The sequence below is a fragment of the Cygnus atratus genome, chromosome 8 (assembly GCF_013377495.2).
Source record: "Cygnus atratus isolate AKBS03 ecotype Queensland, Australia chromosome 8, CAtr_DNAZoo_HiC_assembly, whole genome shotgun sequence".
In the NCBI taxonomy this organism is placed as follows: Eukaryota; Metazoa; Chordata; class Aves; order Anseriformes; family Anatidae; genus Cygnus; species Cygnus atratus.
Window position 1 is genome coordinate 21177107 of NC_066369.1, and position 17567 is coordinate 21194673.

At 46.9% G+C, this 17567-nt stretch overlaps 3 protein-coding genes across 3 annotated transcripts; 1 reads left to right on the forward strand and 2 right to left on the reverse strand.

The window, feature by feature from the left end:
* Positions 1–1278: 1278 nt before the first annotated feature.
* Positions 1279–9915, reverse strand: PIF1 (PIF1 5'-to-3' DNA helicase). Its single transcript, XM_035538217.2, has 12 exons — positions 9421–9915; positions 9220–9344; positions 8963–9111; positions 8714–8867; positions 7951–8065; positions 7774–7880; positions 7219–7358; positions 6431–6537; positions 5570–5657; positions 4847–4992; positions 3696–3887; positions 1279–3361 (listed from the first exon to the last, which is right to left on the reverse strand). The coding sequence occupies exons 1-12, from the start codon at positions 9913–9915 to the stop codon at positions 3305–3307; spliced, it is 1875 nt and encodes a 624-aa protein (XP_035394110.1). The 3' UTR covers positions 1279–3304.
* Positions 9916–10065: 150 nt separating this feature from the next.
* On the forward strand, positions 10066–11473 carry CFAP144 (cilia and flagella associated protein 144). Its single transcript, XM_035538226.2, has 4 exons — positions 10066–10198; positions 10483–10542; positions 10738–10841; positions 11047–11473. Exons 1-4 carry the CDS (start codon positions 10066–10068, stop codon positions 11134–11136), a joined length of 387 nt encoding a protein of 128 aa, XP_035394119.1. The 3' UTR covers positions 11137–11473.
* Positions 11474–11591: 118 nt separating this feature from the next.
* EBNA1BP2 (EBNA1 binding protein 2) lies at positions 11592–17553 on the reverse strand. Its single transcript, XM_035538225.2, has 9 exons — positions 17418–17553; positions 17259–17342; positions 16087–16253; positions 15658–15781; positions 13317–13406; positions 13016–13091; positions 12660–12750; positions 12196–12358; positions 11592–11867 (listed from the first exon to the last, which is right to left on the reverse strand). The coding sequence occupies exons 1-9, from the start codon at positions 17490–17492 to the stop codon at positions 11817–11819; spliced, it is 921 nt and encodes a 306-aa protein (XP_035394118.1). The 5' UTR covers positions 17493–17553; the 3' UTR covers positions 11592–11816.
* Between the last annotated feature and the right edge of the window lie 14 nt (positions 17554–17567).

Below are 17567 nucleotides of genomic sequence, written 5' to 3' on the forward strand. Positions count from 1 at the left end.
ACCAAGTAGAATAATACAAAATGAGAGACTTTTAATATCTGTGAGAAAAAATAATGTTATTAGCATTCATAGCAGAGCCTTTAATGTACTGTATTTCCATTACTTAAGAGTAGCATTTGTTTGATCTATTCAGAGCAATTCTGGATAGGGGAATCTAATTCATGGACTCAATAACGTTATAGCATCTGAGACCAAGAGGAATATTGCTCCCTTTGCTGCTCACCACAGAATTTCTGGGTACAGACTGCAAGGACATACTCATGTTTAATTATTATGAAAATGTCACATAAAAATGAGAAGGGAGTTAAATCACTGTACAAAGATTTAAACTGGAGGCCGATCGGGTTTTAATAACACTCTGCACGTGAATTATGTTTCCAATAACACATAAATGTATTATGAAACTTCAGGCAACATAAAGCAGTTTCCTATGGCTTAATGTATTTGAAAAGAGAATGGCTGTACTTGTGGTAACAGAAATACCAATTATGAATCAAACACGTAGTTTAATTCACTTTATTATAGCTGTGGTTGTTAAGGCAAAAGCTGTGTTTAAATACGTTCTCCACAGTTTGTGAAAGTGGAGACACAATGTTCATTCCCTCATATTTATGGGACTATAATAAACCCCAGCTATTCACCATAGTGCCACACGGCCTCTCAGCTTGTCTCCTGTTTTGACGGTGCTCCATAAGCCTTCCACCTCTCCCCTGCCACCCACCACACAGAGATTTCCATCCCCTCCATCTTAGGCCCTTTCCCCTTTGGCACACCACCGCACCTCCAGACTTACCCAGTGTATTCAAGGGTGCAGATGGTACAAGCAGCTACAGGAGAGGGTAGAGATGCAATTTCAAAGGAAACCAACACACTTGGTGCTTGGTGTGTGGGGTCTCTGACGGGTGGCCGGGACTGCCCAGGGCCTGACAGGACAGGACTGGGTCGAGCCAATTCCACAGTAGGCCCACGACAGCCCAGTCCCAACACTGGTGGTGCCCCTGTGATAATTTGTTGAAGAAAGGGAAAAACATCTCATGGCAGTAAGATGTGAGGGGAAAAAAAGTGTGAGAAACAGCCCTGCGGACAGCAAGGACAGAGGAGGAACGGGAAGAGGTGCTCCCGCGCTGCAGCTGGGGCTCCCTCGAGGCCTGTGAGGGGATCACACCCAAGCGGATTTTCCTGAGGGAGAGCAGCCTGTAGGGACAGTCCTGCTGGAGCAGGGGGAAGGAGTATGGAGCAGCTGAGAGGATCTGTTGTGGACCGACCCCGGCTCCTGTTCTTCCTCTTCCTGTACCACAGGGGGCAGTAGTGTAGAGGAGGTGGTAGCAAAGTAATAAAGTTGAGTCTGTAAATAAAATAGGGGTGGTGGCAAAGTGTTTTTCTGTTTATTTTTTTGCCTGTTTCTCACTATCCAAATATTTTTAACTGGTAACAAATCACATTTATTTTCCTCAAGTTGAGTCTGTTTTGCCTGTGAAGGTACTTGGCAAACAATTTAATTGTAAGAAGATTTTTACTTCATAGAGATCGCTGTTTTATTCTATTAAAAAAGCAGCATCATAATCCTGACTGCAGTGGAGCCATGACAAAGGCTGACAGCTCGTATTTGTCCTAACTGCCCCTTTTAGGATTCAAATAGCAGTCTTCAGCTGCAGCCTACATCTGCTTTAGCTGGAAGTGAGTGAGAACATCCAAAATTTACAGAGACAAACCCCTTTCAGCCTCTGGACAACTGCCAAGCCATCATAAGCCACTGCTATTCTGTTTCCACTGTTTCACCTCTGAAAGGGCAACCCTAATATTTCACATATATTTAATATTGACATGAAAGTTATTACCCCTTCCAGGTTTAAGGTCTGGTTTTTAGCTCTAATCAGCACAAAAAAAAAAAAAAAACACCCACACTCACAACTGGTGATGTCAGTCCTTAACCCATGAAAGCTGCGGTTAAGGCAGCTGCTTCAAGAAGATCACAATAGCTTATTTGCGTTGTCCATAATCACCCTTCTTAAACGCTAAGTTATCTTGTTATTACAGAACTTTAATGCAGGTTAAAATCCTTTAAAATCTCTTATCTCATTACTCTTCTCATCTGTCAATAAATCACTGTATTGTGTATGACAAGAAATAGCTGGCTGCTGTATCCTTTGTAAGGGTCTAACCCAAGAGTAAACATCATTTTAACAGACATTACTATTTCACATTATTTCTGCATATTAAACATTTAAAAATATACAAGTTACTTAAGCTTAAGCAATATGCTGAAATACAAAGGGTAAATCTTCTCCTTTATTAAGGCTTTAAAAAGACAGTACATTAGTTCTGTTCAGCCCTCCTTTTGCTGAAAAAGTGGTTACGGTTCACTTCCCATGTCCTTGGCCATTTCCCTATTACACACTCAACTTCCACCTAACTAGCTGTGTGTTAGTTCTAACAAACCCCCTCCCCTTTGAAAGAACCTCACGTGCTTAAACAAAAGGGGGGCCCATCAGCACCTCTCTCTGCTCACTCCCTTCTTGCTCCGGGGTAATGGATCTTCCCAATTCTTGTGGTTCCATGATTATGGGTAGAAAATGTAGGACTTGTTCCTATCTTTAACAGCGCCAGCTCATCTTGGAAGAATTAAAAAAATAAAATCATGTGTCACCATACGCAACAGGCTAACACAATGAATGTGCATCAGCATAATAGATTACACAACTTTTTACAGTTTTGTTTGTGGATGAAGTTGTGCAAAGCCTACTGGTGTTAAACATTTGAAATGCAAAAACATCCCAACATGCAATTTGAAGCAGTAGCCTAGCTCCTGGCAGCTCCACACTTCCAGGAGAATCACATGTACTCCAGATACTTCGCATTGCTTTCCCCTCACGTCAGCAGCTCCAGTGAACAGGTCCAGATCATTCAGGCAAAGGGGGCACAGACTTCCCATCTCCCAGCTGTGGTATACTTGAAAAAAAAAAAAATACAAGTTTCGCAGTCCACATATGTGCATGATAAAAATGCAGCCAGGATAGAACCATAGGAAGGTCCCTCAGCAACATCCTTGTTCAGTCATTTTGTTTGCTAGAGTCACACTGGAGACACACAAGTGCTTGGGACTGTGGACCCAGAAAGGGGCTACAGAAGACTTCTAGATTTCAGAGGCACAAGACAGGGACACTTCTATACATCCAGAGTCAGCTGAAACAAACATTAAAAAAAAATCTTTCGAATTCATCTACATTATCAAATATACTCAACAGCAAGATCGCCGCAACTCAACCATATGTGTTGATGCCTCATAAAGGCCAGAAGAGCATTCTCAGCTGCTTTTCCAGTTCTCTTTTTCATCAGCATCTGAATGGGTATGTAGTGAATCCTGAGGAGGAGGAAAAAATATTAGAGATTTCTTGTTTGCCACTTCCTCTTGTTCCCCTTTACTGCTTACTCCAGCAGGAGGATCAAAGAATCCCACCCACCCCCCTTTTCCACCCATGTGGCCAGGAAGCATTATATAACCCCAACACTGCAGGAGATTTTGCTGCTAAGAGCTGCCCTGCTACATTCCCCCTCCCTGTGGTTTCATTTCTCCTGCCATTACAAGTTTTAGTTTGAATGATCTTGCTTAAGAAATAAAATAAAGCATCTCAGCCCAGACACCTGTCATCCTGGTTGCACAAGGCACTCTTTGCTGGCACAGGATTTTTCTTTACCTGGGTTAGAAGTTGATGACGTCTCAGTTGTCTATAAAACTGCAACACAGAAGGATCAGCTCTCACTACTTTTGGGTCAAAATCCAGAACACGGAGACCTGCAAGGCTACGGGCTCGAGAAAGGGCTACATAAGCCTGCCCACTTTCAAAGACACGAGACAGGGAGATTTCCACACAATCTAGAGACATGCCCTACCAAAGAGAGAGAAATCTGTTATACAGCACACACAAAGAACACCACATCGCATCAATACTAACCTATCCTGTGAGTTTGAGGATGGTACAGCCTTTGACAGTGTACAAGCCTGATGAGAAAGGAGGTCCCTTGTTTGACTATATATTTAACTAATTAAAGGATGGGAAACAGTAGAAAGAAAAGTCAGTGAATTGCTATCAGACAGTAGGATCCACTAACTCTTACAAGCCTGTTATTGTGTGAAATTCTACAAATCCCATGAACCCAACACAGCAGGGAAAGAAGTCCCACTGTTTCCACTCCTAGTAATTAACTGGAGGAGCCATCATTCTCAAGCAGTCCATCTGAGAGAGGGTTTGGGTTAGTCCTGGCACGCCTTGCCTGCATCAAAAGAAATTCCAGGAGGCAGCAAAATTTACAACGGCTTGGGAACAAGCTCATAGATCTCTTATATTGAGAGGAGTTTATCAGACTGTATGAAGTACTCCAGGGAGGTAGGAACTGTGAGAGTTACATTAAAAAAAATGCATCAAAAGGACAGTTTAGCCCAAATAGCACAGCTGTGACTACTGCAGCTTCCTCGGGTACACAAAGCAAACCTCAGGGTCATGAATGCTGATAACTAACAAGGAAACACAATCCTGACCAGCCCACAGCAGTTAAGCACTGCTGATTTACAGTCCAACACCAAGTATGTAGACAGCAGCACCATTATGGAAACTCCAGGATCAAAGACAGGCTAGCAATACTACTGCCTACCAAACTAAGCTTATAGACAAGCATCATGAACAGAAGAGATGCTGCCTTCCCTGCAACTAGAGACATACATACCCCAGAGCTTCCCCACAAGGGCCTTTCATATTTCCTTCCCATTTTACCAGCAATGCAAGCTCACCCAGGAGAGAAGGCTTATGGCAGTATACGAGCCTATAGATAGTTGTATAAGAACACCCACCTGACTCTTGTGAATGGAAATGGCCCATGCCAGTTTTAGGGGCAACTGTTGGCGACTCAGATGTACTCCAGGTGGCCCTTTGAAGACCCACCTCTCCATTTTGATGATTTGTGTGACCCCGCAGAGAAACCTCACCTTGGGCAGCCCTGTAGGAATAGAAAGGAAAGGGAATAGGAGAAAAACAAGGGTGTATTCCTGACACTCAACAGCAGGAAGCCAGCAGCCTTAAGAGCTGTTTTTTTCTTCTATCCCATACCAGTCTTTCATGAGTTTTAGGGCTACATTAGAAAACGTCCTCAAAAAAAAAAAAAAAAAGCCCACACATTAAGTAGGATGTCCTGAAATTAAATTTGGGACTTACTTAAGCAGATGAATTAAAGTCAGATAATTTATCAGTTGACATGCAGAGAAATACATGTTGCAGGTAACAGAACATTATTCTGAGGAAAATGAAAACAAACAAGACTTGTTTCAACAGCACAGAAAGAAATGCAAAATGAGCAAACGTATCCAGAGAATAAAGAGAAGCAAACATGGGAGGCCTTATAGATTAGGCTGCAGCTGATGCAGCATATGACATAACAGCCCATGAGAACCACAAACCTCTTACTGCAGAGATCTCTTCCCCGCTTTCCCTCAGATTATTCTTAAACAATAAAGAAAATTAACAAGTCATCTGTAGTCCATTACTTTATTTTTTTAAGAAAACAGAGTTTACTTTACCCTTCTGATCACTTTCAAATCCCACAACAACTCCTCGTGCTCCATTCACCAGCCCTTGAGACACATCCAGATTCTTAGCTAGCATCACCTACAGGGGAAAAAAAAAAAAAAAAAATCCCTTTCTAGCCTGTTTAGCCACCTCCGGCTAAGCTTCTAGCCAGAAAGCGTAAGCATGGCCATGTTATCCTATTGCAGAATAGAGCATAATCTCTGATTAAACTGAATTTATTGCACAGCCTTCCCTTCCTAGGATTCCCAGCTACATCATTCTGCAGCACTGAACGCTTCTCCCTTGAGCTGCTTCTGTCCACAGCTGCAATGTCAGATTCAGGGAACAGGTTTCCCCCTCCCAAATGACAACGAGCTTAGACATGTATAGTTTCTGGGAACAGCTGAGGAACACTTTTCCAAAGGCACCCAGTGGTGCTGCTTTAACGCAACCCATTCTGCTTTGACAGCCCCAGCACACAGCAAAGAGCCCAGTACTTCACATTTGGCAATCTGTGTCTTGCTCTTACAGGTCAGGAAGGCTGCTATACCTGAAGCTGAGACTGCAGGCAAGGACTGCCTATACCCTCTGCTTCCTGGAAGCTTCTGTGCATGATGGGAAATGTGTGTCAAAGTCCTAGAGCTCACCACTGTCCATGGGACAGGGACCTGAGCTCAAATCAAGTCAACTTCTGTTTGGATTTGAAGCAGAAAGGACACAAAGATTGGGCTAGTCTTCTGCTGGTATGGTTTTTCCATACATAATCTGCATTCTATACATTAATCTACTGTATATATTTATCTGCTGTTTATTTTTCTTACACCACTGGATCTGCTGGACTTTCTCAAACAAGCATACATACACACACTCACCTGAGCTCCAACCTTTAACACAACTTTACCACCCACAGGACACTGAGCATCAATTAACTTCACGAGCATTGGGTCACTGTCCAAAGCCTCAAAAGTGTGCACTTCTCCTGTTAAGGAAAGAAAGCAGTCACAAATTACAGCCATTGGACATAAGCTATGCGGTGTTTGCAGGAGGCTCAGCTTTTATTTCTTACAGCAATTCCTCTTTCAATATCCATTCTCCTCTGCTGGTATGACACTTTCACACAAGCCCTGTTACATCCCACAGCGAAAAGCTTATTGGTACCTCTCCTCCCAGCACACCTCCCAGAGCACGAGAAGGCTCGGGAATTAAAGACCACCAATTAAACAGGAATTGATCAGTTGCCACTTTGAGCACAGAACCAGTTCCACTCACTGCCAACACCAGATCTCCAAAGACGACTAAGGAGGAATCCTTGGTCCTGACAGGGAGGCAAAAATGAAACAGCCTGATAACTCAAGCAGCATCGTTTAGACCATGGCCTGAAATGCTACAGAAGGAAGAAGCAGGGGTGTGGAGGCACTAGTGACCCACCCTATCCCATTGCAAGCAATAAGTTCACTGTCTACTGCACACTAAGAAGTAACAAAGCGGATTTAAAGAAATTTGTGAAATTTCTCTCCAGGCAGCTCAACTCCTACACGCACAGCTCAGACTAGCACTGCTGTGCATGACAGAACACCGATTCCTCCTGTCACCGCAATATCCCCATTGCATCCTCTTAGAGCTCAGCCCTGAAGCCAGCAGCTTCCTGCACAAAGGTCACCTGATAGCTGTTGCAAGCGTTTCTCATTAGTTAGTTCTACGTCATCTTTGTGAGTGCAGAGCCGCGTAGCCAGGATCCCATCACGCTCAGACCTGTTAGTAGCTGTCTGCATCAGCAGACTGGTAACCTCCTCTGTGCACCTGGGGATCCAAAAAAGGGGATTATTATTGGAAGTGATCAGGAATGCGTCTTGAGCAGCAGCAACTCCCACATAGCTACATCAGGCTTTGCAAGCCCAAGCCTCTTGCAAGAAGGGTGGAGAGAGGTAACTACACAAAGTTGGAGAGCCACACAAGTGTGTGCCCCAGTCCGTGCCCAGCCATTGCCAGTTTGACATCCATTGCATTCCCTAGCAGAAGTTGCAAATAGGGACCCTAGAAAGGGTCCTTCCTTACCATAGCAGCATACAGTAAGCCACCTTACCTTGACTAATGTGTTCATAGCTATTGCCCCCAGCCCCACATCCCTCACAGAGAACATGAGGAAGAGGTGACAAATGGCTCTTGCCTCTGCTCCATCAGCAGGGAACAGAAAGAGAGCGGAGTTTCTCCTCACCTGCCTAAACGGACTGCACTCAGGAGCGAGATAAACGTCTTATCAGTCTGTCTCCGCACTTCAGTGAGCTCCATGTTTATGTGGATGCATTTCCTCCAGCTTTTTGCCTGGCAAGTCATTTTCTTGTTAAGAAAGGACTGACAAAGTATGAGGGCAAGCTTAGGGACAGCTTTCTACCTGGAAGCAGAACTTGATTTCTTCATTAGCCTTGCACACTGGGGGTAGCTGCAAGAAGTCCCCACAGATGATTAGCTGAATTCCTCCAAAAGGCTCATCCCGTTTCCTTACTGCTCTGAAAGGGAAGGAAGAGAAATTCCGAATGCCCTCCAAGACTTGACCATAGTCAAGTCTCAGAAGTTACTTCTCTGAAGTTACTTCTCTGTCAGTATGTTTAAACGCTTGCGTTAAAAGATGGCTATCCTCAGCCGTATAAGAACAGTTTAAATAATTAAGCAGTACATTCATTTTTCTCTGTGTATCCACCCAAAATGTCATTGTCAGTCTTCGTTCTTCAGTAGCTGTTACAGCTACTTCCTGCTCCTCAATGTTCAGCATCAAGACAAGTTTATTGGTTCACAGTGCAAGCTCCGGTACTGTGACATGGAGTCAGAAAGTGCTGGAAGCCTGAGCTGAAATCCAGCTTTGACCTGGGATAAACACAGCAAGCTTGGTCCAGGAAACAAGAAATAAATGCTAGGAGCAGAACAGACAACTGTGTTCTAGACTCAGCTCTCTATAGACAGCATATCGCTCTGGAGATGGAAACTGCAACCAGAACAGCCAGAGCTGGGAAGATGTGGACACAATCAAAACTTATCTCAAGCTAAAGGTCTGTCCTAATGCTGGCTATGATATCAGGCTTTCCTTTCAGAAAAGAAGCAACCTGAAAGTATAGGAAAACTCACTTTTTTTTTAGTTGTTTGACCTGATGATCACTCACCTCGCCACTGCCTCTAGCTTGTCAAAGAACTTGCCATCCACCATTGAGATCTCATCGATAATTAAGTGCTGGCAGGCCAGCCAGTGCTGGCGCACTCCAGGTCTCTCTGCCAGCTGGATACACTGCTCTAGCGGTGCCTTCCCAGAGCCAATCCCTGGCAGGGGAGAAGAAAGCAAGCTTTGGGAAGCTCCTAACCTCTTGGGTAGGGAGCAGGAGCCCTCAGCCCCTTGATGCTTGGCCGACCATTACCTGCAAAGGCGTGGAGCGTCGTGCCACCAATGTGGCAAGCTGCCACCCCGGTGCTGGCTGTGGCATAGGTGCTGTTTGGAGGGAGGGAGCCCACGATCTTCTTCAGCAGGAACGACTTCCCGGTCCCTAGGGGGAGGCAGAGGAAACCTCTTTCACCCCCGGCTCCCCTCCCGGGGCTGCGCTCACTCCCGGAGGGGAGTCAGAACCGCAGGGGCGCGGGAAGCGGCAGCTGGGGGCCGAGTGTTTCCCCCGGTGACGGCCTCCCCCGGCCCTCACCCGCGCAGCCGGTGAAGAAGACGCCCTTCCCGCTGCGCACCGCGCCCAGCACCGCCTCCTGCTCCGCCGAGAGCCTCGCCGGGGGCCGCCGCTCCGCACGAGGCACCTGCGGGACGGGAGCACCGTGAGGGCGGCGGCGGCTCACCGGGGCCGCCCCGCCCCGCCCCATCCCGGGGCCTCACCTCCGCCGGGCGCTGCCCCGGCTCCTCACCGCCACCCTCCTCCCGGGGGCGGCCGGGGCGGCGCAGCACGTCCCGCTCCCGCAGCGGGCTGATGATGGCGAAGGCGGGCGGCGGCCGGGCCAGCAGGCGGGGGCAGCGCGGGGCGCCCCGCGGCCCGGCGGCCAGCTTGTGCCGCAGCAGGCGGAGGAAGCGGCGGAGGGCGTCGGGCGGGCAGTCGGACAGCAGCAGCTGGGCGCCGCCCGGGGCCAGCCGCACCGCCGCCCGCCCCTCGCCGGCGAACCGGGCGAAGAGCCGCACGGCGTCGCCGCTCAGCGGGAAGCTCAGCGCCGTGCCGGTGCCGGTACCGGTACCGCCGAGCACCCGCAGCACCGGCTGCCGCAGCTCGTTGCGGCCCAGCAGCACCAGCGCGCCCCGCACCACGCGGCGCCGCGGGGCCGCCCCGCCCGGCAGCGGCTCCTCCACGGCCACGGTGCAGCGCAGCTCCGCCGCCGCCATCTTAGGGCCGCCGCCCGTTCAAACCGGCCGCGTGCCGCCGCCGCCAATCAGCGCCGGGGGCTTTAACTCGGCGGCCAGTAGGAGGCGGGCGGGCTGCCGAGCCGGGCGTTGCGTCACGCGTTGCTAGGCGGCGGGACGCCGCGCGGAGCCATGGCGGCCCGCGGCGGGGAGCGGGAGCAGCCGGACCCGGTGCAGCTGGACCGGCTGCTGGGCGAGCGCGTGCGGAAGGAGCTGCGGTGCCTCAGGCTGCGCACCGAGCACAGCCTGAACCCGCTCAGACGCGGTGAGGCGGCTGGGCCGGGGCCCCCGGGGCTCAGCGGGCCGTGAGGCACCCCCGGGCAGCTCGCCCTCAGCACCCACAGCCATGGCACCCAGGGCGTGCTTTCCACTTTCCAACTGGGAACTCTCCTTTCCTTCTCAAAAGCTGCTTTTCCTTTAGAGCTTCAGAGAAATAGTTGGGCTCAGACTGGGGAAATAGCCACAAACAACATTTGCAGTGATAGATAACCTATACCTGGTTGTGATGCTAAGTGTGCATTAAGGCAATTCACTTAATTCCTTTTTCAGTTCACACGGTCACCAAGAAGCCTATGTCTTGGCACGACAATATAGAAGAGCCTGCAGATGGTAAGAAATCTCTGAACCACTTGTGATAGCTATGAGAAAACAACCAACTGCCTCCCACCTTGGCTGTCTTGCTATTGTTTGGATGGGGTTGAGACATCCCACTCTGGCATACATCTACACGACTGATTTGTATTTTGTTAGGTTTTAAACATACTACCTACCTTTCATGTGTATTTATGTCTCTTAAACCAACAGAAAAGTTTCTGAATGTTATTCATCATGCTGCACTGGAGCCAACAAAGAAATATTCAGAGCCACAAACTGAAAGCCAAGAAATAGGCTGGAACACAACACCTTTGGTGAGTAGAGGGCTTAAGGATTCAGCTCTTTGCATGAGTGTGGGGAAGTGAATTTATATAGCCAGGATTTCTAATACTGTTTCAAAAATGAAATTCTCCCTTTTCACAAGGTTCTACTGTACTGAAACAGTGAACATTATATACTAAGTGGCTGCTACTCGTTCTAGAAAAGCACATGACTCTTCAGCCTATAATTGTTTTCCAGATCGATGTAGACCGCACTGATCACAGACTCTACTTCCCACGCCGGAAAACGGAGATCACTAAACTAGGTAGCTGCCGTGTAGCACCTTGAAGGAGCAGTATGAGAAGCTGCAGTAGGAGAATGGCAAAGCCACACAACGTAGACTGAGGCAGTTAGTGACATATAATGCATTAGACCCTGTTCGTTAGTAGGTGAATGTGGTAGATTTCTGGCACCAGAAGATTGCGAGAAAAGGGAGGAGAGAACCCATCTGTCTAGATTTGCAGCCTGACAATAGTTACAGAAATAAACCTATTAATAAGACCTTTACATTTGTCTTACTCCTGTTTCCAAAACCATCTACACGAGTAGTCTAAGAAAACCCTTCAGCTTTTTGACAGGCTTCAGACTTCTCATTTTGACATGAGCAACATGACCCAGAATTCAAGTTCACAAAGTACATATCAACAGCAGCTGTGGAAAAAGCTGTCAGAATAAAGGGAACACAGCAGATTTCAGCCACCGTTCATAACACAACTAAATATGAATTAGACATAAGAGTTGAGTTCTGTGTAAACTATTTAATACGTTCACACACCAAAGGTTTAAATAGCAAGCAATCATTCAGCAGAACAGACAGTAAGAAATTAGTGATAAGGCGCTAATTTCCACTGACTTTTTTCTTGCCATTTGGAAGCATCCTGCTTGCTCTGCAGTTAGCTGCCTGGAGACAGCAGAAACACCTTCCAACACACAGAGACAAAAGAGCCCCGCTGGGGAGCACAATCCTCTTAGCGTGCTCGACTCTTCATTTTCTGCCGTGTTCTCTTGCCAGGTCTCTTCTGCAAAAAGAGGATGAATTCAGATTTTTATTTTTGATGTCCTAACTTCATTCTAGCTCTATAACGTGGGGAAGATACTAAAGAGAGATTACGTGGCAGTACCTCTGGAGAAGAAGGTTTGGGGACAGTGGTAGCAACAAACAATACATGCTAATTCCCCCACTTATTTCCCTGCTCAGACACCAAACCACCACCCTCAGCCCCCTGTCTGCAATTGAATTGTTACTTCCAGATGCTGGAGGTGCTGATCATCTACTCAGGTCTTCCTCCGAGGCAAGGGCTGGCTTCCTAACAAAAAAGGATCACTTGCACACAACATTGTACTTACATTGAGGGCTTTTTTTCCTCCTTTTCCTGGGCCTTTATCGTGAGCGACTTTTGACTTGAAGCCAGACACATCGTTAAAGCTGTCCTTTGTGTTCCACTTTGAGCCTTTTTTCTTCCCACCAAAACCAAACTTCTGATTTTTGTATCGTCTTTTGGCATTTGGTCTGAAAAACAACCCAGCACCACCACTGCTTAGAAACCTTGCCTTAGGAAGTTCCTAAGAAGGAAGTACACGTATCTGCTGATGGACTCCCATCAGCCATTGTAAACCTTTCCTCTCTTATTGAAGAGGCAGAAATTAGCACCTTCCAGCCTCTGCTCTATTGGGCCACAGTTATCTCCAAGGACAGAAAAACACTTGGGACTTATTTTTCACCAATATTAATTCAAACATCTTTCTTGTTTTACAAAACTGGAAAAAAAACAGAGACTCTGCCTTTAAATATCTTTCTTTCTTAATCTCACCCTTTCTTCGTCCGTTGATTAGCACTGCCTTTTTTATTTCCCTGAGACGAAGTCTGCTCTTCATCTAGAAAATCCAGCTTGTCAGAGAGACCTGCAAGAGCAAAGGCAAATGCTCAGCTACCACCACGGAAGATGAGAGTTTTCAGTCTAAGCAATATTGACAAGTCACCCTCACTGAAGACCAGCTACTTGGAAGGATTTTCACTGCCACATGCATATGATTCCGTACAGCAGCAGCCTTTCAAGCTAACTGCCCAGCAGTACAGACTGACACCACACATCACAGTACCGCACGTTCTTCACGCATTTACACTATTTCCATTACACATTTACTCCCTTAGACAAGTTAGCTGTACCTTTCTGGTATTTCTTGACTGCGTTCAACATATTTTTCTTCTCCTTTTGCCTCCTCTGGAGAATTTCTATTTGTACCTGAGAATGTTAGAAGGCAGAATGTTAGTATTGTTTCTTCTAGTGCCCCACACTTTTTTTTAAAGGTATCCCATGTTTTGCTTTGTCTCCTGTCAAAGTATCTATACAAAAGACTAGACAGATTCCATATATTTTAGCCTGCCTCCTGGGATCTCACTTCCTAAGCTCCTCACTCAGGCTCCACATTCTTGTCATAGATATGTCTCTTTTGTAGCTCCTCCTCACCTTCTTTCCATATTTTCTCATTGCACGGAGCTGTTTTGCTTTTTCAGACTTCTCCATCGCTTCCTGTTTACTCTTAAGCTTCTGACGAATCTGGGGGAAAATAAACAAACAATCAAAATTGATCAGTAATGCAAAAGTAATGCTGTGCAGTCCTGTAATCAATAATCATGTGAACAACAGCAGTGAACGCCAAAAGAAAATACCTCTCAATCAGATAATACGTAATTTATCTCCAAAATTACTCGCTGGCTACCTCTTTGATACAATATTATTTTCTCTGGTATATGCGCTGATTATAAGGCATAATTTACTTTCAGTTCAAGGCTGGGAGTTACTACAAAAAATCCTGAACTAATCTGTAGCCAAAATCTTATTCAAAAGACAAAATTCACACAGACAAAACAAAGCCTTATACAAATGGGCTCTATTGGAACAGCTAAACAAGAGTATCTTGTCACATACTGTCAATATACTCGGGTACATGTAGAAGACTTGATAGTTTCTTTCTTGCCATTATTAAAAAAAAATAAAGCTCTTCTATAGAGTCAAAAATCCTTTCATGCGATAGAAAACTGATTTTCTATTCATTCCTTGTGCACAAACATTTCTGTAAGGAATTTCTGTTACAAGGGATTACAAAGATTCCAATGCAGATCTTCTGAGGCTGTGACTGCAGTAGGAGATAAAAGCCTCTGTTCTTCAAGCAGAAGCCAGCAAAAGAAAGGAACCGTAATGTGTAGAGTTGAGTTATGTGTAGAGTTGAGTTAATGTGTAGAGTTGCAGATGACACCAAGCTAAGTGCGTGTGTCGATCTGCTCGAGGGCAGGAAGGCTCTGCAGGAGGATCTGGATAGGCTGGAGCGATGGGCTGAGGTCAACTGTATGAAGTTCAACAAGGCCAAGTGCCGGGTCCTGCACCTGGGGCGCAACAACCCCAAGCAGAGCTACAGGCTGGGAGATGAGTGGCTGGAAAGCTGCCTGGCCGAGAAGGACCTGGGAGTATTGGTTGATAGTCGGCTGAATATGAGCCAGCAGTGTGCTCAGGTGGCCAAGAAGGCCAACAGCATCCTGGCCTGTATAAGAAGCAGTGTGGCCAGCAGGTCTAGGGAAGTGATTGTCCCCCTGTACTCGGCTCTGGTGAGGCCACACCTCGAGTACTGTGTTCAGTTTTGGGCCCCTCGCTACAGGAAGGACATGGACGTGCTCGAGCGAGTCCAGAGAAGGGCGACCAAGCTGGTGAGGGGTCTGGAGAACAAGTCTTACGAGGAGCGGCTGAGGGAGCTGGGCTTGTTCAGCCTGGAAAAGAGGAGGCTCAGGGGCGACCTTATCGCTCTCTACAGTTACCTTAAAGGAAGCTGTAGTGAGGTGGGGGTTGGTCTGTTCTCCCACGTGCCTGGTGACAGGACGAGGGGGAATGGGCGAAAGTTGCGACAGGGGAGTTTTAGGTTGGATGTTAGGAAGTACTTCTTTACCGAAAGGGTTATTAAGCATTGGAACGGGCTGCCCAGGGAGGTGGTGGAGTCGCCATCCCTGGAGGTCTTTAAAAGACGTTTAGATGTACAGCTTAGTGATATGGTTTAGTGGAGTACTTAGTGTTAGGTCGGAGGTTGGACTCGATGATCTTGAGGTCTCTTCCAACCTAGAAATCTGTGTCTGTGTCTGTGTCTGTTAAACCTCAGCACAAACTATTAATGATTATCTTCTCTAAGAAGATCCTATCAGCATCAGAACAATGACCAAAACACACATGAACTCCAGCTCATGTCTCACTTATACGATGTAGATTCTTCCAAGAATTACGGCTCCATTTGGAACAAAGACCACAATCAAGAAGCAACTTTGTGAAACTCTTACCTCCCACACAAATCTGACTTACTATCCGTGATAGTTTAATGCAATACTACACAGTTTAAAATCAGAGAGACCAAATATGCTGAGTATAAACAAAGGGTGATACTTAAATGGGGAAAAAGGATCACGTTAATGCCCCTGTTCACTGCGAGTTTTAGGACAGAGAGCATAAACACAGCCAACTTTACGACTGCTGTTACATATATGGAGAAGAAATCTCCATTTTTAATACTAATTACATTCAGGACAGAATATAAATCACACTCTTCTACTCTACATTCCAGCCTGTTATGGAAACCCCTACATTGCACAGAAACATCTATGCAGGAAGACATTTCCTACCATAAAAAAAAAATATCAGACTTGAACATTGTCACAGATCTTTGTCAAAGAGGTAAAAGTAACTATTGCCAAACCACACAGTTAATACATAAAATAGGCTAAAACCAACACACAGCACAGGAAAGAAAGCTATTTTTCACTGCACATACCTTCTGCATCTGTTGGTCTGATTTGGCCATCTCTGCAAAGTAATCATCTGGCCTTCTAGTAGGAACTTTGAGCTTCCGCAACCTAGGGAGGGCTTCCAGGACCGCTGCCTGAGCCTGGCGGTAGCTAGGGAGACAGCACAACAGCAGCTCTGTCAGAGGGTACCATCGCGCAGCGCTGATCTAAGCTCTCATTGCATAAGCTAGCTGATACTGGGATCTAACAAAAATTAATCTAGAATTATATCAACATTCATACCCTACAGCATTCAGTGCTACTAAAAGCGATTTAGGTTCTGGTACAATATTAATGCTGACATCTTCCGCACAGACATTGATCTAGTTTCCAGCTATGGTTTTATACACTGTATAAAGTGTATATCACGTATAAGGATGCTGACCCTACAAGAAATCTCTCTTTTTTATACTTACAAGCTCATCTCTCTCTGGAAATCATTCTCAGGGTCCACAGCATCTTTGTCAGTAGTATTCTGTGAGACAGATTCCACAACGTTTGTAACTGGACCCAAAGTCACATCCAGCCTTTCCACCCAAGCTAGCTGCTGTCTGAATTCAGCCAGGCACTGCTTCAAACCTTCCTGTGAAAAGGAAGCACAGCTCTGAGCAACAAGACACAAAAACTACTATTCAAGCTCACCACAAATGAATATCCAGGTCACAAAATGGACTGCTCCTCAGCAGCAGTTTGATTATTCCCAAAAGTACCAGAGCAATGCAAGCTGGAAGGGAACTCTGGAAAGCATTCATCTCCCCGCTGGAGCAGGATCAAACACAGCGGATCAGCTCAACCTCAGCTTTGCCAAGTATCGAAGCACCTAGGAATGGAAACTCTGGTGCCTGAGTGGTTCTCTGAAACACTCTGCGCCACCTCCAGGCACTGGAGTTTTTCCTGTGCCCAAGTTGACCTCCCCATGCCACCTCACGCCTCCTTCCCCTGCTCCCACCCCACCCCAGAAGGCTCTGGCTCCAGCATGACCCCAGCCCCACTGGGAGCTGCCCACCCTGCACCCCACTTGATACCAAGTCAGAAGGATGTATGGGTCTCTCCCTGTTAGAATTACAGGGCCAAATCTGAAATGAATGTCTTAAAATTTGTCCAAATCTGAAATGAATGTCTTATGAACAGGTAAGCCAAACCTTTACTATACTTAGTTAGATAGAAGTTTAGAAATTTTTTAAGCGTAAAGGAGGACGTGTCTGAAAAGATGAGGAGAGGAACTCATGGCATAGACGCGTGCTTGGACATGTGAGTGACTTAGCTCAGCATGCGTGCCTGAGTTAACTACCAACAAACATCAGAAGACCCCCAAAGACCACCACCAGAAGAAACAAATGATCATGCATCAGGGATATTTAGACACTTTAACGTGTTCCGGGAAATAGCGTGGATATGTTAGTTATCTTTCTTTTTTAAATCGATTTTGATTGTAAATAACCCCCATAACCTGGACAATTCGGCACTCACACATGGGTGAGCGATCCCCTGGGTGTCTGGCCCCATAATTAAAGAACGCCAGCTTTCTAAAACCCCAAATCGAGCCTGAGAGAGTTTCTTTGACCGACTTTTCGGCTAACACGCTCACCACATCGTTGGGCTGCTTCGGCCGCCCCTCCAGCACCACGTTGAGCCCCGGCTTCAGCGCGCCCTTGGCGAAGGCCTCCTGGAGCTGCGGAGAGAACAGGAGCAGGGTCAGGAGCAGGGCCGGGGCCAGGCCGCCCCGCGGGGCCGGCACCGGGCTCACCTCCGAGTCCGAGAGGGAGGAATCCTCCGAGCCGGAGTCCTCGGAGCCCTCAGACAGTCCCCCGAGCGGCGCCATCTTCTCGCCGCCGCCTCCGGGCACGCGCTCGCCACCTCCCCTTCCGCCGGGGCCGCGGTTGCCGGGACGACGGCG

Coding starts and splice junctions, on each gene's coding strand:
- CFAP144 (XM_035538226.2), top strand. CDS start 10,066: ATGGCGGCCCGCGGCGGGGAGCGGGAGCAGCCGGACCCGGTGCAGCTG. Junction 10,543..10,737: donor TATAGAAGAGCCTGCAGATG/GTAAGAAATCTC, acceptor TTAAACCAACAG/AAAAGTTTCTGAATGTTATT. Junction 10,842..11,046: donor GCTGGAACACAACACCTTTG/GTGAGTAGAGGG, acceptor ATTGTTTTCCAG/ATCGATGTAGACCGCACTGA.
- EBNA1BP2 (XM_035538225.2), bottom strand. CDS start 17,492: ATGGCGCCGCTCGGGGGACTGTCTGAGGGCTCCGAGGACTCCGGCTCG. Junction 16,254..17,258: donor CGAAGCAGCCCAACGATGTG/GTGAGCGTGTTA, acceptor TCCTTTTCACAG/GAAGGTTTGAAGCAGTGCCT. Junction 11,868..12,195: donor GAGGAAAAAAAGCCCTCAAT/GTAAGTACAATG, acceptor CTCTTTTTGCAG/AAGAGACCTGGCAAGAGAAC.
- PIF1 (XM_035538217.2), bottom strand. CDS start 9,915: ATGGCGGCGGCGGAGCTGCGCTGCACCGTGGCCGTGGAGGAGCCGCTG. Junction 9,345..9,420: donor CGGGGCAGCGCCCGGCGGAG/GTGAGGCCCCGG, acceptor CCCGTCCCGCAG/GTGCCTCGTGCGGAGCGGCG. Junction 3,888..4,846: donor TTTCCATTCACAAGAGTCAG/GTGGGTGTTCTT, acceptor TCTCTTTGGTAG/GGCATGTCTCTAGATTGTGT.